Consider the following 20,105-nt stretch of genomic DNA (forward strand, 5'->3'; position numbering starts at 1 on the left):
AGAGAGTTTAAAAAGATTTCGATAACAAGAAAACGTATTTGTATTATTCTATTAGTAATTGTAACACCTATAGAACAAATCTTGTTCGAGTAAGGTCGTAGCCAGAAAGGAAAAACGTCCATATACACGAAACATCCTCAACATTTTCTACCTATGTATTAAGATAACATTATATAATGTTCATATCCAGATCACCCAACAGGAAACTATGACACTTGTTCATCATCATCAGCATGTTACCTCCTACCTTTTCTTCAGAGGTAAAAGAAAACAATATACTATAATTCTAATGAACTGTAGAAGAAACCAATACAAAAACTTTTACAATCGTGTAAACTAGAAGCACAAAGAGCAGTTGTTTGTTGATCTCCTCATAAGGTTTTGCTAACAGCTAAAGATGGCTAATGACATGCTTCTAATAAAAAAAAATACAGAAACATTGTACTTATATAAGCCAGTTGACACTCACATTGCCAAGCCAAGTGAAGAGTGGGAACTGAGCCAAGGCAATAAAGAGCAAGAGATAGTGATGCCTGCTTGAATCATAGCTCCTCACTTCTGCAAATAGTACTCTCTTCATCGTTTTCACCAAGAATATTCCCATGCATAAGGCTGTCCATGGCATCAGAAAATAGTAAGAGTATTTCAACGATATTCTTCCTATGGCAGCTAGACACAATCCGGTGAACACATATCCAGCATATGCAACGATATCGAGTAACGGTGCCTCCCCACATCCTAGTGATAAGAGTGTTACTTTAAGCAGCATGACTTGCATAAACCAACCAAGCAATCCTTTGATGAACAACCAACTCAAAGCTTCTGGAGTAAACCTATAATGATTTTAGAAAAAAAAAATAATAATAATAATTGTTAATAATTCTCATTCTTGAATGTTTAGTTGAAACGAATACTAGAAAGATATCTGAGAAAGATGAGCACGGCAAAAGTTAAAAGTGTAAAACAAAGTTGAATGGAAACAGTTAGTCATTTGTTTTAAAAATACCCTTTTTAACTTTCAAAAGTTTCATTAGTACCCTTGAAACCCTTGAAGAAAGACATGTACGCCATCAGCAATATAATCGGCCACAAACAATATTGAATTCTTAAGTAGCCGCTGAGGTCAAAGAGGAAACTCTAGGTGAAAGGAAGAACATGAGCGCCTATTAACTATTTGGCCTTCACATCCCAAAATCTAGACCATAGACTAAGCATAATTGCAACTTCAAAAGATACTGTCAAGATCCTTTAAAGCACCTTCGCAAAGAGCACCACTACGGCCCCAAAAAGGTGTTCGCTCATGCAGATCTCCACGACAAAGAACTTAATATTCTTGGGCCTTTCTATTGGGCGTCAAAATTATAAATAAAATAACCTAAGATTTATATGTATTTTGTGTAAATGTGCTTTTGAGAGATTGGAACATATAACAGTTCTTGTCATGCAATAGTTGAGAAGGAGTTTTTGGCTCCATTGGTTTTATGTTTATTTTTTGTTCAGTTGTAAATCGTTGTCATTTTCCACTCATCTTTTAAAATAAGAAAAAAAGGATTATAATGATGGTACACCCGAAGACGTATTTGCACTCACTTTCCTTGAAGACCAAGTGAGAAGCCTGCAAGAACAACATAAGTGCCGAAAGCCATGAACGGAATGTACAAGTCTGGTGCATTGATATCATAAATTGGTGGCTTATACGAAAGTCTGCCTCCAATTGGGTCAGTTATTCTTGTCCAGTGGCCCTAAAACAAAGCAATACGCCGAGTAAGGAGTAATGAGGAGAGAGTAGGGGCAACTAAAATCAACAAGAAATTTAAGATTAGTGCATACCCTGTGTAGAAATGGAAATAGGACAACCTTCAATTTATTCCTCACATACTGGTCATTCACTTGGAAGTAGTATTGAGGATCAGAAAAGTACCTACTTATCTGTCCATTGCAAAAAATAAATTAGAAAATGAAAACCTAATTCAAAAAAGGCTAAAAAAAATGCCTTCTATCATCTGAGAACAGAAAAGTGAACTGAAAATTTAGGCTCATGCTTAAGAATTTCAAAGTGCCCAATCAATAGAAGGTATTCATCTTTCTTGCAAGGTTTTAATAAAGAAGAGAGAATCAATTCCATTCAATTAGATCTAGAACCTCTTACCAACTTAAGAACTTTGAATATTCTCATATCTTAAAAACAGAACTCCACGCACAAAAGGTTTTCTGCACATTATGCCTCAATGTTCTTTTCATCTCCCCTTTTGAATCCATTACACAGGACTATAGCTCCATACCTTCTTCGACCGAGTCTCCAAGTTCATTAGAAACTTTGAAAGCAGAGAAGAGAGCAGAGAATTGAAAATAACTATAAACTGAAGGGGCGACGAAAAATAGATGATGGGGCTTGGAATTCTGATCTAGGCAGCTTAAATAACAGCTTGATTCAGTTTTTGCCGTGGTCACTCTCTCAAAGTAAAGGGTCCACACAATTGCTTTACTTTGTTAGGGCATCTCTCGTCCTCAAAATAACATGTCGGAGATCCTTATAAAGCAAGGTAGTGGAACCCCACAGGCACATAATATACAGCTTTAAGACTTGACTGGAAACATATGTATGTTGGAACTCTACTTCATAGAGCTTCAACCTAGATTATAATTTTTCACAGATATGCAATGAAGAACCTAAGTTAAATGCTATCTGGCCATAATTTCAAAAGCTGGGGAGCTTTAGGTTAAGTGCAGTTGAAACAACTCTTTTGGGTTCATGGAGAGAAATGAAAGAGTGGATGCTTAATGATAGAAGCAACGATTACAAGAGGCAGTATAAATGGTTAAGTTAAAATATTCTGTATGTAGTTAACTATCTCCATGCTCTTGTAAATTAATATGAATTCGGTAGTTTTATAAAGTCTTACACGGTTGAGCAGACATAGAGGGCATTAATATTCCCCCAAGAAGATAAGAGGAAATATTGTTAAACAGTCCTAGCCATTAAGCTTTATGTCCTTTCACTAATTAAAAAGAAAAAATAAAGTGTTTCTTTTGTAAGAAAAATTGTAATGGAATTTTAAGAAACACAAACAAGGAAGAAACAACACTAACCACACTCACCAAGTTGTGATTTTACATTTTTATAGAAATCTATATCCTTTTTTGAACTATAAATCTTGAATGGTAATAAATTTACAGATTAACTAGTACTCACATTGCTTTGAACATACTCTGAGCTTGATCCAAATATTTTCTCTCCATATGCACCCAGCCCACCTCGGATTAGTCCGGATCCAGCACCATAAAATGCATTTCCAAATGGATTTGGCTGAGAGCTTGGTAGAGGTTTTGAAGCTGCAGACTGAGCTTCAACATTGTTATACATTTCTGCATTTGGAAAGAAAAAAAAAAAGGTCAACATACAAAAAAAAGCACTCACGAGTATATGAATATTTATTTTTCAACTTAAAATGAGGGATGAAGCCGGCACTCAAACATATTTTCACCAACAGACCATAGCAACAAATTAAAAACATTTTAAACTTAAAAAAAAGTAAGATATCAATCTAATTAAAAAGTAAAGGTTCGGGACTCAAACGTGGCCAGTATAGAACAACAATCTGAAAAACGTGCAGTCACAACAAATGGTCAAAACTCTGAAACAAACACCATGGCTTCAAAGTTGCATGTTATACAAAATTGCAAGTGTTGTTACAGCTTAGCCTCAATTTGATCACTCATTACCTATCACGAAGTTAAAATTTGGTGTCTCAATGGGAATTTGCTTCGAATATTTACAGGTAACATAACCTCCAAGGGAAATCTTTATTCAACTTTCTCAAATGCTAAAAGTAACCAAAAATCAATTTAAGCTCATCTTTATGATAAAAAAATTGAAAAAAAAAATCCCAACAATAACTATTTCCAGAACCGAATCAGATCCCAAAAAGCGCCACAACATTCAATTTGAACCCAAAAACTTCGAACTCACAAAGCAGAAATCGTTATGATCCTAAAACAATAAGAAGCTGTCACAACACTAGAATGAGATCTCAAGTTCGATAAGAATATAAACCAGAGAAAAAGAACTAGCTAATACCATAAGAAGCAAGTAAAAATTCACGCAATTCATGGAAATGAAACACGCCACACATTCCAAATTCCGAACAAATCAATCTGATGAAGCAAAGCAAGAAAAAACAAAAGGCGAACCTCTGAAGAAACACGACCGAACGGAAGATCAACAGGCTGAAAATGACGAAAAGAAGGTGCGAAACGGACCGGCGAAGGCTCTGCTGTGGCACGGTGGAAGGGGTCGAAAAGGTTCCGGTCAAGGCCTCCTCGCTTAGGGGAGAAGAAAGCGTGTTGTAGACTGAATCTGAACGTGAACTTGGGTCGGCTCTCGGCCAAGACTGTGACGTGGGCTCGGGCTCCACTTAGACAACCATTTGGTTACGGGCAATAACAAGAGTCCTCCCCTAAAATATCTTTCAATTTTATTAAATATAGATTAAACTAATAAATGATGCATTACCCATATCAATGAATTATCGATATGGGCTCAGATTAACTTAGCTCGATCCTTAAGTGTCGAACAAATAATATATTTTGTTCGAGAGCCCTAGAGAAAGGAGTCGAGCCTCAATTAAGGGGAGGTTGTTCTTCGAGGGCTCCATAGACCTCGTGGGAGGATTTGTTGAGAGGGAGTCCCGTACTGGCTAACTAAGGGTATAAGAATCATTTTTAGAAGTCCCGAGAGACATCTTTTCTTTGTTTGTTGGGTAATGGTTCATACATGCATTCCACCCGTTCTTGACAACTTTTACTTTTAACCTAATTCAGTGCCTACATGCTCTTTACGCCCTGTCATTCCAAAGAACAATTGTACCTCCCCTCCCCTGTCTTATTGAGGTTGCAGTCATTGAGGTAACCAAAGCTTCTTCCTCGAGTCCTGTTATGATCGTAGACTCGATGAAAGAGCATCAATATTTTCATCATTAGATTTCTAATATACAAAATTTTATTTTAAAAAAATATTAATTAATCTATGGGATAAATTCAACATTTTTTAAAGTTTATTATTGTTTTTTCTTTTTTCCTGAAAATAGAATTGAACCGCGGCCCAAAGAAACTAGACCAGTTGAAATCCAAACATTAACTCCACGTAAAGAGGTCCACAAAAACTAATTACGTGTCACTATATGATTCGTCTAATCTCACACGTTGACTTTTATGTTTGAAACCTGCCAAATCAATAGACGACACGTGGTTCAAAGCCGGATCCCCATCTTTACATCCTGAACCCGACCACCGCCACCACGGTCTCTTCCCCTCTCTCTCTCTCCGCATCGAATCCCTCTCTCTCTCCCACTTTGATCAAATACCCTCCTGAAATTTTTCAGTAAGTTTCTATTTTCAAGTCTCTTCACTTGTTAATTCATTTGGATTCTCCAGTTTCTAAACTCAACGATTCGACATTTTCGCGGTGTTTTGATTTTGGGTTCTTTTTCTTTGATGGTTTATGGGATGTGGGGGTGCGTTTATTGGTGGGAAATCATGAAATTCGGTGCTGTTTCTGTGCTTTCTTTGTTTGGGAGATGGAGAAAATGTAGGTCAAAATTTCAATGGACGGCCGAGAATTTCAATTATCTGTACCGCGTTTGAGTTTGGTGAATTGGGTCGTGTTTCTTTCCCTTTTGCACTTGATTTTTGTATGATTTCAGGCATTTGTTGAACTGATAGACTCATCAATCAACATAAATTCGTGTCATGTACGGCATCTCATCCTTGTGTGCACACAAGGTGTTTGTATAAATGCTTGCTTAGTGACTTTTTTCTGCAAGATTAGTGTTCATCTGTTCCTTTTGATTTCATCTTGGTTATGGTCTTTTATGAAAGGGATTGATTGTTGATTGTTGATGGCAGTGGAGTTTGGGGTTGATGGTGATAGTGAAGTGGTGGGAAATTCAACTCTGGTGGAGGATAGTAAACCACTTGATGAAAACGAAACAGGTGTAAGTTCGATCGAAAGGATTTTCGATCACGACCAGGATGAGAAAATCATTCAAGATTCATCTGGAAGGAATGCCATTCTAGATTCAGTTCCTGGATTGCCAGTAGTTCAAGGAGATGAGCCATATATTGGCCAGGAATTTGAAAATGAGGCAGCAGCTCATGCGTTTTATAATGCTTATGCTACTCGTGTCGGTTTTGTGATTCGTGTTAGCAAGCTCTCACGATCGAGACGTGATGGAACGGCTATTGGACGTGCACTAGTCTGCAACAAAGAAGGTTACAGAATGCCGGACAAGCGGGAAAAGATCGTGAGGCAAAGGGCCGAGACGAGGGTAGGCTGCAGGGCAATGATCTTGGTGAGGAAAATAACTTCTGGGAAATGGGTTGTCACTAAATTTGTAAAAGAACATACTCATCCTTTGTCACCTGGGAAAAGTCGAAGAGATTGCATATATGATCAATATCCGGTAAGTTCTTGTTCCACATACCATTATTAGCATATTGAATTCCTGACACTGTTATACATGTTGTTCTGTTGTAGTCTGGCGTGCATTAGTTGTAAATTGGATTATCTTGGAATGAATCATCTGGCTTTTTCCGAATAAGCTTTCTCCAGCAAGTTTGAGTTAAAGAAGTAAAATGGACAATGCAGCTATTTGAAACTGGTATTTTATCTATCTTTGTTGCTTTATTTGAGGCTAGGTGCACTTACCTAGACATCCTACATCCTCTACCCTCCCTCGAGGTGTGCACGCACATGAACACAAAAATGTTGTATTTAACCAAACATGTTTTCGAGATGTAGGCTTCTTAGTTACGGAAATTGGTCTACTTTGACGAAGGAAAGTCACCGAGCCTATTGTGTTGATGCCCGTTGAACCGACTCTAACTAAAATTGTGTACGTAAAGTGATAGATCAAACATATGGGCTTGTCTTGTGTTGTGCTTCTATCAATGATATCTTCTTTTCTGTTGTTTGATTGGCACTATGGGAAAATATGTGGAATTCAGAAAGAATGTGAGATCCTACATCGGTTGGGGAAGAGAACGAAGCATTCTTTATAAGAGTGTGGAAACCTCTCCCTAATAGATGCGTTTAAAAACCTTGAATGGAAGCCCAAAAGGGAAAGCCCAAAGAGGACAATATCTACTAGAGGTGGCCTCGGGCTGTTACAGTTGGTATTAGAGCCAGACATTGGGCGGTGTGCTAGCGAGGACGTAGGGCCCCCAAGGGGGGTGGATTGTGAGATCCCACATCGGTTGGAGAGGGAAATGAAACATTCCTCATAAGGGTGTGGAAACCTCTCCCTAATATACGTGTTTTAAAACCTTGAGAGGAAGCCCGAAAGGAAAAGCTCAAAGAGAACAATATCTGCTATAGTGGTGACTTTGGGCTGATACTATGAACGAACTTGGCATTGTGGATTAGAGTGCACATTTCGTTAATACATTGAGAGTAAGGTTCATGTCTCTTCCCTCTTGAAATTGAGCTGGACATCTTTGTTTAGTATGCTTTTTTATAAAGAAAATGATCGGTGGCCATTCTTCCACTTTTTCTTGCTTTCATATACCTCGACTAGGTTCGAATCTCCATTCTCCCACGTGTTTCTGTTGAACTCAAAAAGGTTGTTTATCAATTCCAGTTGATTTTTTTATGTCTTATTTGTTGCATTACTTGCCACAAAGAGGGCACTCTTGATCTTACCTTCTCTAAATAGTTTATGTGATATGTTAGATCTCTGATCTCGATCTCTTTGAATAGTGTGTATCTTGCCAGTTTTGGTCCTCTCTGCTGATACATTTAACATGACATAGAAATTTATCTATCCTCTATTGGAGAGTGACTCAAGGAGAGGGTAGATTTTCTTTGTTCCAAGCGAGAAAGAAAGTCATAGGCACGTAGGTTCAGGGCCGGTTTGGGTCCCATTTGGATTCGTTGGCGTTGGTTTCTAGCTTATGCTTTTGACTCTGCTCGAACCAGTTCTTCTCTATTCTTTGTTATAATACTTAAAACAGTTGAGTGACTTTGTTTTTCATAGTCTCTTTATGTGTACTTTTTTAGGCTTACTGTAATTGCCAATGCATATCTGGTTCTTTAACTCAACTTTTGCCATCCTTGCATTGCAGAACGAACACGATAAGATACGTGAACTATCTCAACAGCTTGCAGTTGAGAAAAAGCGATCTGCGACGTATAAAAGGCATCTAGAAGTGATATTTGAATACATCGAGGAGCATAACAATAACTTGTCGAGAAAGATCCAACATATAGTAGACAATGTGAAGGAGATGGAAAGCATAGAACAGCAGAATCTTAGATAGTATTTGGCCATACTTTTATACTTGCAATTTGGGATTCCAAAATGGGTTGCTGGATGGATGAAGAATTTGTTAGGTCAGTGATATTCATTGTGATATGTTCCAGCATTTGGTTCCTAATTCAGTTTCACAAAAATGGAGTATTGCTCATGGTATTCATTGCATGTAAATCCATGTTTTGTACAGTATTCGAACGATTTTTATCTTATTTCGAGACGTTATTGATTAGCTCATCTTTATGAACATCGTAGATTGCACGGAAATAAGAAACAATAAACACGAACGGTTGTCGAGTTTTGATGGCTAGTTGAAAACCATGAAGTGGGTAATGTTAAAGATCAAGTAGATGATGAAATGAATGTTAATTCAATAGGTATAACTTACCTTAATCATGATGTTATCATAGGTGCTATGTTTAAGAAAATTAAGAGTTCAAAATTAAAACCTCACCACATGGTCAGAAATCGAACATTCCAATATCTGTCTAATAGTGTATATATATCTTAACCGGTTGAGTATAAGTCCCACCAAAATTCTCAAGTAACCCGAACCTCAAAGAACAACATCCAATCCCTATGCTTGTTTGGGAGACAAAGTTCAAACAACTTCAAAATAATCACTCAGAAAACATTTCTCACTCGGATCATGCAAAATAATCACTCAGAAAACATTTCTCACTCGGATCATGTTTTTTAAGCTATCTGAGTAGTGTTCTTAATTATGAAAAAAGGAGGAAACAAATCTTACAGCTGGTGAACGTGTTGTTATGTCATCCCAAAATGCAAAGCATTCCTTCATCCTACATGTTGTAAGGCTTAGAAGAAGCCTGTGAAGCATTTTGTCTCAAGCATCCTACTTTCCCATATGTGATAGTATCCTGCTTATCAGGGCTTCCTTCTTTCCAGATACGGGAAGATCGTGTGCGGTCAAATAATACTTCAACTCGACAACCGACAATTCCTTCAGCTGCAAACATGAAGGCAAAACTTTTAAAGAGGTTGAATTATGGTGGTGGATGATTTTAAACCATTCGATAAACGAGACACAAAAATCAGTTTACTTCCTACAGCTAACACGTGTTCAACAGGAATGCGCGGGAGGGTTTGGTAACTCGATGTCGGCTCTTTGCCATGAATTTGCCAATCATGAATTGGGTACTTCAAACATTCAGCCATGGAGAGCATCCACACTGAGTGATCGGTCCGCTAGTTCGCGCAAATCCGAAGAAGTTATCATGGCAAAAATGGATTCGAGCGCGGAAACCGAAACCTGATCTAGGGAGAAAAATAAACGACTATGTTGTTCCATCGCTTTCTCTTTATAAGTTCATTCCATACCGGGCCAGACCGGAATAAGGCTCGGTTTACCTATGGATTCAAGGGTTTTAACAGGAGAAACTACACTGTGGCGACCAGTTGAATAATTTTATGGGTTTCAGAGTGGTGGACCCCTGCCCCTTCCATGCTAGAAAAGAAGATGACAAGAAAGATGGGGAAAGCGATTGAGTTGTCTCACCTTTCCATTGTCAGCAAGGTCGGTCCAGTCATATTCTTTACACTTCTGAGCAGCACTCTCTGATAATGCTTTTCTCTTCTTTGAAGCTTCACTCACTTTTCCTTTACCAGCTTCTTCTTCCTCGTAATTTTCCCCATAAACCGATAGCTTGAATTCTTCTATTGCCTTCACAACCCCAGGTCTACAACAAAACATGCAGAAACAGAATGCCTTCTAAGCTGTACTATTCTGCAGTGGTTTAAAAAAGAGAGACAAAGCTACACCATAATCATACCTAGCCATTCCTTCTTCATCAGGGACTGTTTCGTCGTTAACCTCGGGCATGTCATCTTCTTCCAGGGCTAAAGCCTGCAGTACTGCATAATGTCTCTGCAAGGCTGAAATATGTCTTTCATTATACATCAAGGATAAACATGCTCTCATAAAAAGCAAGGACACAAGTGATACCTTTTATCCGGCCTTTTTTTTTTTCTCTTTTTTACTGTTGTGGTAGAAATCGAGTTTTTAGTGAAACCGGATTAAAGAAAACAATGGGGAACAAAAACAATGTCCAACAGAAAGAGGCCCTGCCACAACTTTAGACCTACCGAAGTAAAAATGTGATGTCCCACATTGGTTGGGGAGGAGAACAAACCACCATTTATAAGGGTGTGGATAGCAGATGCATTTTAAAGCCTTGAGGGGAAGCCCGAAAGGGAAAGTCCAAAGAGGACAATATCTGCTAGCGGTGGATCTGGGTTGTTACAAATGGTATCAGAGCCAGACACCGGACAATGTGCCAACCTTCTAGCTGTTCCCCGAAGGGGGGTAGACACAAGGCGGTGTGCTAGTAAGAACGCTGGATCCCAAAGGGGGGTGGATTTGGGGGCGGTCCCACATCGATTGGAGGAAGGAAAGAGTGCCAGCGAGAACGCTGGGCCCCGAAGGAGGGTGGATTGTGATTTCCCACATTGGTTGGGGAGGAGAACAAACCACCATTTATAAGGGTGTGGAAACCTTCCCCTAGCAGACGCATTTTAAAGCCCCTTGAGAGGAAGCCCAAAAGGGAGAGCCCAAAGAAGACAATATCTGCTAGCGGTGGGCCCTGAACTGTTACAGAAAAGATTTCCAATCCAAGATAATTAAACCTAGAGGATAGTAACAAAAATGTTGGGACACGGAAGAGAGGCATTAATTAGGGGCGTATGCATTTCATAAGAGTTTATGTTACAGCAAGCAGCATGCCAACGTAGAATTTTTTTTCATATTAATACTATTTTTATTCATTTCCATTTCAATTTTCTGGTTCCTAGCAAATTGAAAGTATGAATCTGTAACAATACCAGGATTAGCAAACTGGCAAACTGAGAAGTCTTTCAAGTCAATGCGTTTCATTAAAGCAGCGGCCTTTTTAACTTGATCATCAGTCGCTTTAGGTGCAACATTAGGATCCGGATGAAGCTGCAACATATTACAGTACTAATTAGCAGCAACTTTAAGAAAACTACTCTGACCAACTAAAACATTTTTCTTGCCTCCTCAACATGTCGGATATCATCAGCATAAGGCAAATATAACATGTGCATTCCTGGTGGCTCGAGCTGTCCCCCAGCAGTAATAATCTCATCCTTTGTAGTTCCAATAAGACAAGTGCATTAAACTCAGAAATTAGAGCTCAACAACGCCTACAACTTTCAGCAGTAGAATGACAACTGAAAGTCCTAAATGCAACAATAACAACAACAACAAAAAAAAAAAAAAAAAAAAAAAAAAACAAATCCATTCCGAAGCTTCAAAAAGGTTTTCAACTTCAGTGATCTGATTGATGTCCATTAAATCAATAACACAAATGAAAATTGGTAGCAGAGATGAGGAGTATAAGATAAAATGAGAGATGCATGACATTGCTAATGATAGAAGGATAGTTTCATCTTACTTGGGCCACAAGAGCAACTAGCTGGGGGCGAGATGGACTACCAAAAAAAGCAACTGCAAAACTGGGTAATAGAGAACAAAATGGTTATTGTATAGTTACAAATTTTAAAAATCTACCCATTAATCAATACTAAAATGGGGATTCAATGTTCATTTCAGTTACATATGTCAACACTTAATGGAGAAAGGATACAGTTCCAGATGGATTCTCTGCGAACCACATATTACGACAGATGGATGTACTTACAATCAAATTCTTCCCAATTGTCAAGATGTTTTAGCATAGAACACTTGCAAGAAATTTCAAACTTAAAATTTATTCCTAAAGGATAAAGTAAAAACAAGAGAGAAAAAAATATTAAGCTGAATCCGCCTACATACCTCCAATAGCTTGAATCGATGTTTTAAAAAGGTTTGTTCTCTTCAACAGACCCGACATCAATTGGGAAGAATATATCCCATGTTTTTTTTTTTTTTGTTCCCTTCTTCTTTGACAAGGGAACAAAACTTTTCAATGATATTAGAAAAGTTACAAGCTAGAAGGATTGCACGCCTATTGATAATTTGTGATCAACTTCCTTCTTTAGTATCCTATCCCAAGGGGAAAGTTGATGTAACGGCCCAGATCCACCGCTAGAAGATATTGTCCTCTTTGGGCTTTCCCTTTCGGGCTTCCCCTCAAGGCTTTAAAACACGTCTGCTAGGGGAAGGTTTCCACACCCTTATAAATGGTGGTTTGTTCTCCTCCCCAACCAATGTGGGACATCACAATCCACCCCCCTTCGGGGCCCAGCGTCCTCGCTGGCACTCTTTCCTTCCTCCAATCAATGTGGAACCGCCCCCAAATCCACCCCCCTTTGGGATCCAGCGTCCTTACTAGCACACCGCCTCGTGTCTACCCCCCTTCGGGGAACAGCGAGAAGGTTGACACATCGTTCGGTGTCTGGCTTTGATACCATTTGTAACGGCCCAGATCCACCGCTAGCAGATATTGTCCTCTTTGGGCTTTCCCTTTCGGGCTTCCCCTCAAGGCTTTAAAATGAGTCTGCTAGGGGAAGGTTTCCACACCCTTATAAATGATGGTTTATTCTCCTCCCCAACCAATGTGGGACATCACAGTTGAATACCTGCCCCGTCATAGTTCTTAAAAATTTTCACCAAACATGATCCATTCTGTATACTATCTAAGGGATACTTCAGTTGTGGACCAAAGAGAGACCAATTTTTTACTTCAAGATTATATAGAGCTGGAAGATTCTAAATCTCTTAAATCTGAGCCCTTGGAGAAATTACTTCCTTCATTAATCTCTATATCCACGGGCCTTCCCTCATGATATCTAACATGAGGCTAGTTGATATCAGAATGAACCATACCAAACTTGCCTCAGCATTGTAGGAGACCTTCTTCATAGGATACTAAACTTACTTAGAAACGGTATAATGCTCTTTAAAGTTGCTTGTTTCTCTGCACACTAAATTTCTTAGAATTTTCACCATCTTATTATTCATAATATTATACTTTTTCATATCTAAAAGATTGTTCCCATTTTCTATGTGTTTCTCAAACAAAAAATGTTGCCACTTTTCTTTGAGCTTTGCACTTGAGCCCCAAAGGACTGTTGCAGGTGCACTAAAAAACATTGGTACGTCGACAGTCATACAAATAAAATAACTGTGGAAGGAAAAATGTTGCTACTGTGAAAAATACAATTTTTGGACCAATGAAGAGAATCATGTGTTTAATTATACAGGGTAAGGATGGGGTTATATGTACAAACCGATTGAGCTTCAACATGGATCTGTGGAGTGCAACGAAGATGCAAGTGCTACCAACCATTTCCTACAATAAAGACCGTCAAAATCTGGACTGGGGTTATTACATAGACATTTGAACAGATTTCCTTTTAATCAATGATGACAAAGTATTGAGGATCTTGAGAATCATCATATGTAGTTAGACAATATCCATCAGATTATTTATCATGTGAGTGAATCAGATTATTTATCATGTGAGTGGTTGTGAGAAGGAAGGAAAGAGGCCAGCAGTATTCATCATAGAGAGAAACAAAAATGTGAGAAGCCATCAAAACAGCCTAAAAGGTGAAGGCATGTTAAGGAAGCAGCAACCAACTATCCACAATTTTGAAAAACACTAAGAATACAAATATACACAACACATAAAAGAGAAAAAAGATGCAAAGTAACCTGATCACTAGGATATAAAAATGTTGATGGCCGTAAATTGTGATAATCTTTTAAGCAACTCAATGGCTTGAAGCCTAGAAGCCGAAGATGCCCAGTAGCAACCCTCTTGATCTCTGATAACTCCTCCTCAGAGAACTTAATTACCTGACTAGATATTAAGAAAAATAATTTCACTGAAATTCACCAAGTAAAGTACAATCTAATAGGCATGCAATAAAAGCAAAGCTTTTTCAGTTTCAATATATGTTATTGCTTCAATAATTTGCTAATGATTAGCAATTTCTACAAAAGCTTCTCTAATTGTTTTGATCAAGTTGCTCTTAAATAGTTGATACAAGATTTCATGAACAAAAAGATCAGTAAAAAAAAAAAAAAAAAAAAAAAAAAAAAAAAAAAAAAAAGTGGTACATATATAGGTTGAGTCCTCTAGTGAATTATTATATAAATTTTTAATCTGGGATGCTTTTGCTTCTTGGATCGTTCTGTTCACGTGGTTTGGTTTCAGCTTACGAATATTAATTTCCAGAAGAAAACTTATGTTTTATATTAAGAAAGGTTAAAGTTTAAAAGGCTTACTTTTTATAAAGCTGAAATCGCTTTGAGGGTTCTGAAAATAATGCACCTGTATCCGCACAAATGAATGACCTCTCTGTCTGCATAATTCCAGCGAAAACAAGCTTTGACTCATTACTAGTGCTTACATCACCAGCATTATAAAAGTTAGACTAGGAGAACAGCTGAAAGCAATTCTATTGAAGTAGGCAGAAAAGATTGAGAAGAATGGTTAGATTTGATTCATTCTCAATGACCATTGAGAAACTTTTAGATTGATCCTTCTGTCTCAAGGCATGATAAATACAATGTAATACAATCAACTTGCACCAGTACACCCAGAACAGTGAAACCTAAATAAGATATTTTTACCTTCAACGGACGATTTGTGATAGAATCGAGCCAAGTGATTGCTCCTACAGTCAAGACAAGGAAGGTAATATTGAATATTAGAACCACAAACATGCATAAGCAATGTTCCAACTAAAGGACATCAGGATTTTAGTACCAGGAAGGGTGGGACGAATCAATGCATAACTATTAACATCAATTGACAATTCATTGGTGATAGAGAATTTGAGACTTCTGACTACACGCTTCTTGAACATTCGTTTCTTCAGTTGATCCTTCATATCTTCTAATCTGAAAATTATGGTTGATAATAAAATATGTGGGAGACAAGTGAGACTAAAGTATGAATTCTACAAAAGATGAAAGAAAGTATAACATATGAGGCACACATATTAATCTCACAGCACAGAGAACATGAAACACAATTTGCTCCATGTGCACCAAAAAGTACATACACAAACAAACATTCCCGAGGATTGCAAATTACAAAGGTAGTGTACATTTGGACACTATATATTGAATATAGTAGCAAGCTAACATGTGCATTGCACATCATATAAAACATCTTTTCTGGATTATTAACATGACGAACTTCACCCTCATTCTTATTCTCCCTAAGGTACACAGGAAAGCAAAGCAAACTTGAAATGTCCTGGGGGGAAAGAGAAGTAAGGAAGCTCTTTGGCTTAATCAATTTTGAGAGATCAGAAGCAAGATCAAAAGGAGGTTCTATTAAAGGGTTTTCTAGTCCTCGTTGATTATTCTCAAATGTTAAGAGGTCTGGATACCCAAGCTTAGTTAAGGATACTTCGCACAAGTTAAACGGCTAGATTTTCATTCACGCGGAAACTAAACTAAAGTCAATTAATCTTAGGATTATCAAATCTATCCAAAGTTCTAGAGGCATCTCATCTTCTCGTGATATTGTGAGGCCCCCTACAGGTATTCTCATCCATTGAAAATATTCATCCAAATTTGTAAAACTGAAAGATAATAGGAAACGATAATATTGCATACTTTTTTTTGGATAATCTCCCATTTTCTATTTGCTGTATTTTAAAAATAAAGAGCATTTGCTTTGACAAAAGGTACTCAACCCGATATCATTACTGTTGACAAAAATACTATTAACCATACCTATCTCCTGCTGAATGAACAAACTGAGCAAGCTCACCTCCTTCTAATCCAATCAAGTCCTAGAATGCAAAATATTCATCCAGTTCGTAAAATGAACATGATATCATTTACATACTGATAACATCAACTGTAAAGATACACGTACAGCATAGAAAAGAGAGATATTAAATTGCTCATTAGGGCAACTCAGCGGGATAAGTTCAATTGAAATGCCGAGATCTTGAGCATCCTGGAAAAGAACAGATTACTCTCAGCGGGCCTACTTCCACAACTAAAATGCAGAATTCATCAAGCATTTAAAAACAAATGCACCTACCTTAGCTCTCTGTAATGTGGTTCTTATCAAATCAAATTTTGTAGCACCTTTGATACTTCCAAAAGGATCATCTTCGTTTGTAAACAAAAGGATCCGCTTATCAACTGTTTTTGCAGATCTGAAACAAATTGTACGTGAAAACACTAATCAAGATAGTTTTTCTCTTTTGTGTTTGTGATGGGTGGATGGGTTGATATTTCACCAATTATACTCTAGATTAGTCAGAGAATACATAGAATAAATTTCAATTGTGATAGCAATGTACTACCCTTTCCGCAGCAGGGCTTGCGCTACCCATATAGCATTGTAAAGAGAATTCTCACGAGAACCTGAGACAATGCCATACTGACTTCCAATCTCTTTCATAAATACTTCTGCAAAAATATTAATAATATTATCAATAAAGAATCAGATATACCTTTATTAAAATCCATGGAAAATGATCTACCATCTAAAACAGTAATCTTCTTTAACAATGTAAACTGTGATAACATATATTAACAGAGCAGCATCGATCTCAGATGTCTAGCAAACATGAACAATCCATAAGCAGTATCCTCTTCTCACAGCCATGCTTGCAGTACTTGGTCATTCCAGGATCAGCAAAGAAACAAGAAAGCTAAATTCTTAGTTTTTTTTTTTTTTTTTTCTTTCCCTTTTTGATCCTGGAATAACTCTTCTAAATTAAACCTCAAGGTTAGATGCTCACTATACCATTGGAAAATCAGCAATATCAAAGCATCAAGTTGCAGCTTTCAATGAACTCATACAGATGATTCACGTTGTAGCTTTCATATATACTTTCGTTGGTAGTAGAGGTAACATAATTCTGTATAATTTATATCCTTTTCTTGCATCTATCTGAATTTTAAAGTTTTATGTTCAGATTTTCCTTTCGCTACTAATTTCATTTCAACAATAACAAGGAGTACTTCCAACTCCTTCAGCTGCTAGAACTCCCATAGTTTGTTTGATGTACTTGATCAACAAAAGTACCGAAGAATCTCCTATGTCCTATCTCACTAACTACATCAACTAGTCATCCCAATGACCCAACATAAGTATCTTGTGTAGCTAGTAGTTACCCTCTAAGCTATCAATGGTTTTCAGAAGCCTTGCTGTTGGTCGATCAAGATCTTCTCGTTCAAAGACATTAAACACAAAGACACCATTTAGATCCTGCAAATTCTTTTTTTCCCTCTGGAAAGAATTAAAACAGAGAAAAAAAGTTAGGCGTCAACTTGTGCATGCCATAAATAGAAAATACTATTGGAATAAGTAGAATTACATTCAAGAACATAAGAAGCTGGTCATCGCTTCTCAATGGCCTTGGCGGCCTTGATAGGAGCAAGAAAAAGAGAGTAGTAAGTAAGAAGATTAGCAAGTGTAGCTTGTATAACTGTGTGTCTCCTCGCTATACAAATATGTGATATACCCCAACTATACAATTGTTTCTCCATATTTGCAAGAACCGGGGTCCAAAAGCTGAAAGATCGAGGGTTGCTATTTAGAGGGAGACTACAGAAAGTAGTCGGCTAATAACCAATCTTACTACCAAAGGATGTTGCCAAATGAGAAGCTAGATGTGAGTCAATACCAATACCCAAAAATTCTATCTTGAGGCAATTAATATTCAAACTTGATACTTCCTCAAGTGGTGCATCAAGGATTTGCTGATTGGCCGTGAAGGCTGATTGATAATCAGTAATCGTAGATGGGAGGACCTTTTATAATCTATCAGAAAGCACTCCGGCTATAAAGTGCATTTAAATTTATAAAGAAAACCTAAGTAAAAATAAGTCAAGTTTTACTAAGCCAACAACATACTGTGTTGAAAAAGCATATGGAAACTTCATCATAACTTCGGTTGATGATTTGCGTCTTCAATGATTGTGAAATGCAGCTCAAAACAACTTGGAAATGGGTTTCCTGCTTTTGATCTTCCTGGAAGCAAAAAAATGTAGTATTCAGCATATGCTTGATATCAAATTAAAATAAATAAATCAGAAACCATGAAGCTCTTTCAAGCATGGAGAAAGAGACTAATAAGAGCTAGAAATGGGGGTTCAAACAATGAAGCTCGTTTTGAGAGGTCTGAATATGGACTCTCCCAAGAAACTACTATTCCATTTCTGCATACCTCAAACCCCCCGACTTACTCTATCTACCACCAATCTTCACTTTTCTTCCTTCCTTCCATATGACAAACATACTCTCATAATATCCTATTAATATCACTAATATTTCTCAACAGATACCCAACATATTCTAAGCATAAAAACAAAGTATACTGAAGAAAAGGGGGTACTACGAGCCCTCTGCCCCACGCATCTAACCTGCTCGCGTGGTTAACCGGTTCCACCGACTAGAAAGAGTGAAAAAGTCGATACAGAGGTGCGCTTGAAGTGGGGGGTGTGCTGTCCCTATTCGGCTGGGCCCTTCCCCATAAGGCCCCACCGTCGGGGCATAAGCGCCCTCTTGCTACCCATATGCAAGGCGCCGTCTTAGCCTTCCCTGACCAGGATCGCTCCCACACCAATAGTGTTCGTGATCGGCCTACTCAACTGTGTATCGATCGTAAAAGCAGGGCGACACAGCCCCCAACCAAGGGAGTGATTACGTCCAGTATGTCCCCCCTTATTCCCGACATGCTATGGTACCCTGGGATGGGTAGGAGCAGGTCGAGTCCGTATCGCCGCGTAGAATAATCACTTAAAGGAACATCATAAACTAAACTTTGTTTTCCTTCTATTATAGTATTCTTGAGACCTCAGACCAAGTAAAAAAGTAAAAAGAACTATCAAAAGCTAAAATGAAGAATATTAAACTACGGATGAGGTAATGAGAAATTTTCCCACGAAAAGTTGAGGCAGTGAGAACGACCAAGCAACAACATTCCTTATTTCTGTCTCTTCTCCAAACGTCAGCTCCCACTACCAATAAGAACTCTACTTGTAAAGCATAGTATCCAGCCTTTTTGGCCTGAATACTCTTAACAGATAACGTTTACTTCAAGCTAAAGAATATATAATAAAATCCGAAGAGCTATTCCAGCCATTACAGTATTAAAATCAGCTCGAGGATTGAAATAACGACAAGATGAAAGTAGCAGGGACAGCAAAAAGAGTGGAAGAACTCACGGAGGCGCAAGTCGTGCTGAACATTTTAGGGGAAGCATCCACCAAGTAAACCACCAGTTCTTTTGTTGACTCCCTCTCCTGTTCACCAAATTGAGTAGAGAAAAATCGAGCGGAACTAAGGAAATGGAGTGGGAAGAAGAAATACAGGTACAGAATGCAGGCAGAATCACTTTTTGGTATTGAACCTGAAAGAGTGGATTGTCAGGATCGTCATCGTCGTCTCTGAAAACCTCATCTGGGTCCAAATCCATGGCGAGTTTGAGAGAGATGAGTGCGAATGAGAGAAGTGCTGAAGAGTTCGTTTCTTCTTACTCACAGAGAGATGCTGCGTCTCTTGCAAGTTTCGCTCTTTCGGAAGTTTGGATCGCCCGTTAGGGGAAATTGGTCAAAGTCGTCGTCTTAGTTTTTTCTTTTTCGCGCTAAATTATATTTCTTTTATTTCTATAATAACTTTAAATATTAAAAAGTTTCAAAATTACTTAGGACTTACCCGAGTTGAGTTCGCTTAGGTAGAAAAACTATGTTGGACCGACTCGAAATTTTGAGTTAGCTGGATTGATGACCCGAACAATCCAAATAGAATTCACAACACAATCCAACTAGAATTAAGTTATGTTGGGTTGGGTTGTTTTTTTTTAATATTTAAAAAAATCATATTTATC

At 37.9% G+C, this 20,105-nt stretch overlaps 3 protein-coding genes across 4 annotated transcripts; 1 reads left to right on the forward strand and 2 right to left on the reverse strand.

The window, feature by feature from the left end:
• Positions 1–123: 123 nt before the first annotated feature.
• LOC111799542 (uncharacterized) lies at positions 124–4,430 on the reverse strand. Its single transcript, XM_023682897.2, has 5 exons — positions 4,192–4,430; positions 3,194–3,366; positions 1,831–1,929; positions 1,591–1,742; positions 124–833 (listed from the first exon to the last, which is right to left on the reverse strand). Exons 2-5 carry the CDS (start codon positions 3,362–3,364, stop codon positions 446–448), a joined length of 810 nt encoding a protein of 269 aa, XP_023538665.1. The 5' UTR covers positions 3,365–3,366; positions 4,192–4,430; the 3' UTR covers positions 124–445.
• A 956-nt stretch (positions 4,431–5,386) lies between these two features.
• On the forward strand, positions 5,387–8,546 carry LOC111800906 (uncharacterized). The gene is made up of 2 exons (XM_087126158.1): positions 5,387–6,461; positions 8,122–8,546. The coding sequence occupies exons 1-2, from the start codon at positions 5,898–5,900 to the stop codon at positions 8,314–8,316; spliced, it is 759 nt and encodes a 252-aa protein (XP_086982284.1). The 5' UTR covers positions 5,387–5,897; the 3' UTR covers positions 8,317–8,546.
• A 221-nt stretch (positions 8,547–8,767) lies between these two features.
• On the reverse strand, positions 8,768–19,843 carry KU70 (ATP-dependent DNA helicase 2 subunit Ku70-like protein). Of its 2 annotated transcripts, XM_023684976.2 has the most exons (19): positions 19,629–19,843; positions 19,444–19,521; positions 18,131–18,247; positions 17,389–17,503; positions 16,572–16,677; positions 16,304–16,421; positions 16,133–16,216; positions 15,988–16,046; positions 15,008–15,141; positions 14,872–14,915; positions 14,524–14,600; positions 13,948–14,095; positions 13,521–13,582; positions 11,744–11,804; positions 11,343–11,435; positions 11,151–11,268; positions 10,103–10,205; positions 9,829–10,009; positions 8,768–9,279 (listed from the first exon to the last, which is right to left on the reverse strand). In XM_023684976.2, the coding sequence occupies exons 1-19, from the start codon at positions 19,692–19,694 to the stop codon at positions 9,166–9,168; spliced, it is 1,878 nt and encodes a 625-aa protein (XP_023540744.2). In that variant the 5' UTR covers positions 19,695–19,843; the 3' UTR covers positions 8,768–9,165. The 2 variants fall into 2 exon arrangements, with proteins under 2 accessions (XP_023540744.2, XP_086982283.1); XM_087126157.1 differs by lacking the exons at positions 17,389–17,503; positions 19,629–19,843.
• Positions 19,844–20,105: the final 262 nt, after the last annotated feature.

This window comes from Cucurbita pepo, chromosome 8, assembly GCF_057944985.1.
Source record: "Cucurbita pepo subsp. pepo isolate OVF chromosome 8, ASM5794498v1, whole genome shotgun sequence".
Taxonomy (NCBI): domain Eukaryota; kingdom Viridiplantae; phylum Streptophyta; class Magnoliopsida; order Cucurbitales; family Cucurbitaceae; genus Cucurbita; species Cucurbita pepo.

What these genes read in the sequence shown, in the direction of transcription:
- LOC111800906 (XM_087126158.1), top strand. Translation starts at nt 5,898, where the DNA reads ATGGCAGTGGAGTTTGGGGTTGATGGTGATAGTGAAGTGGTGGGAAAT. An exon ending in GCATATATGATCAATATCCG is followed by an intron (nt 6,462 to 8,121) that starts GTAAGTTCTTGT and finishes CTTGCATTGCAG; the next exon opens with AACGAACACGATAAGATACG.
- LOC111799542 (XM_023682897.2), bottom strand. Translation starts at nt 3,364, where the DNA reads ATGTATAACAATGTTGAAGCTCAGTCTGCAGCTTCAAAACCTCTACCA. An exon ending in CAGAGTATGTTCAAAGCAAT is followed by an intron (nt 1,930 to 3,193) that starts GTGAGTACTAGT and finishes TGCAATGGACAG; the next exon opens with ATAAGTAGGTACTTTTCTGA. An exon ending in TATTTCCATTTCTACACAGG is followed by an intron (nt 1,743 to 1,830) that starts GTATGCACTAAT and finishes GCTTTGTTTTAG; the next exon opens with GGCCACTGGACAAGAATAAC.
- KU70 (XM_023684976.2), bottom strand. Translation starts at nt 19,694, where the DNA reads ATGGATTTGGACCCAGATGAGGTTTTCAGAGACGACGATGACGATCCT. An exon ending in AACCATTGATAGCTTAGAGG is followed by an intron (nt 16,678 to 17,388) that starts GTAACTACTAGC and finishes ATATTTTTGCAG; the next exon opens with AAGTATTTATGAAAGAGATT. An exon ending in TCCATGTTGAAGCTCAATCG is followed by an intron (nt 11,805 to 13,520) that starts GTTTGTACATAT and finishes TCTATTACCCAG; the next exon opens with TTTTGCAGTTGCTTTTTTTG.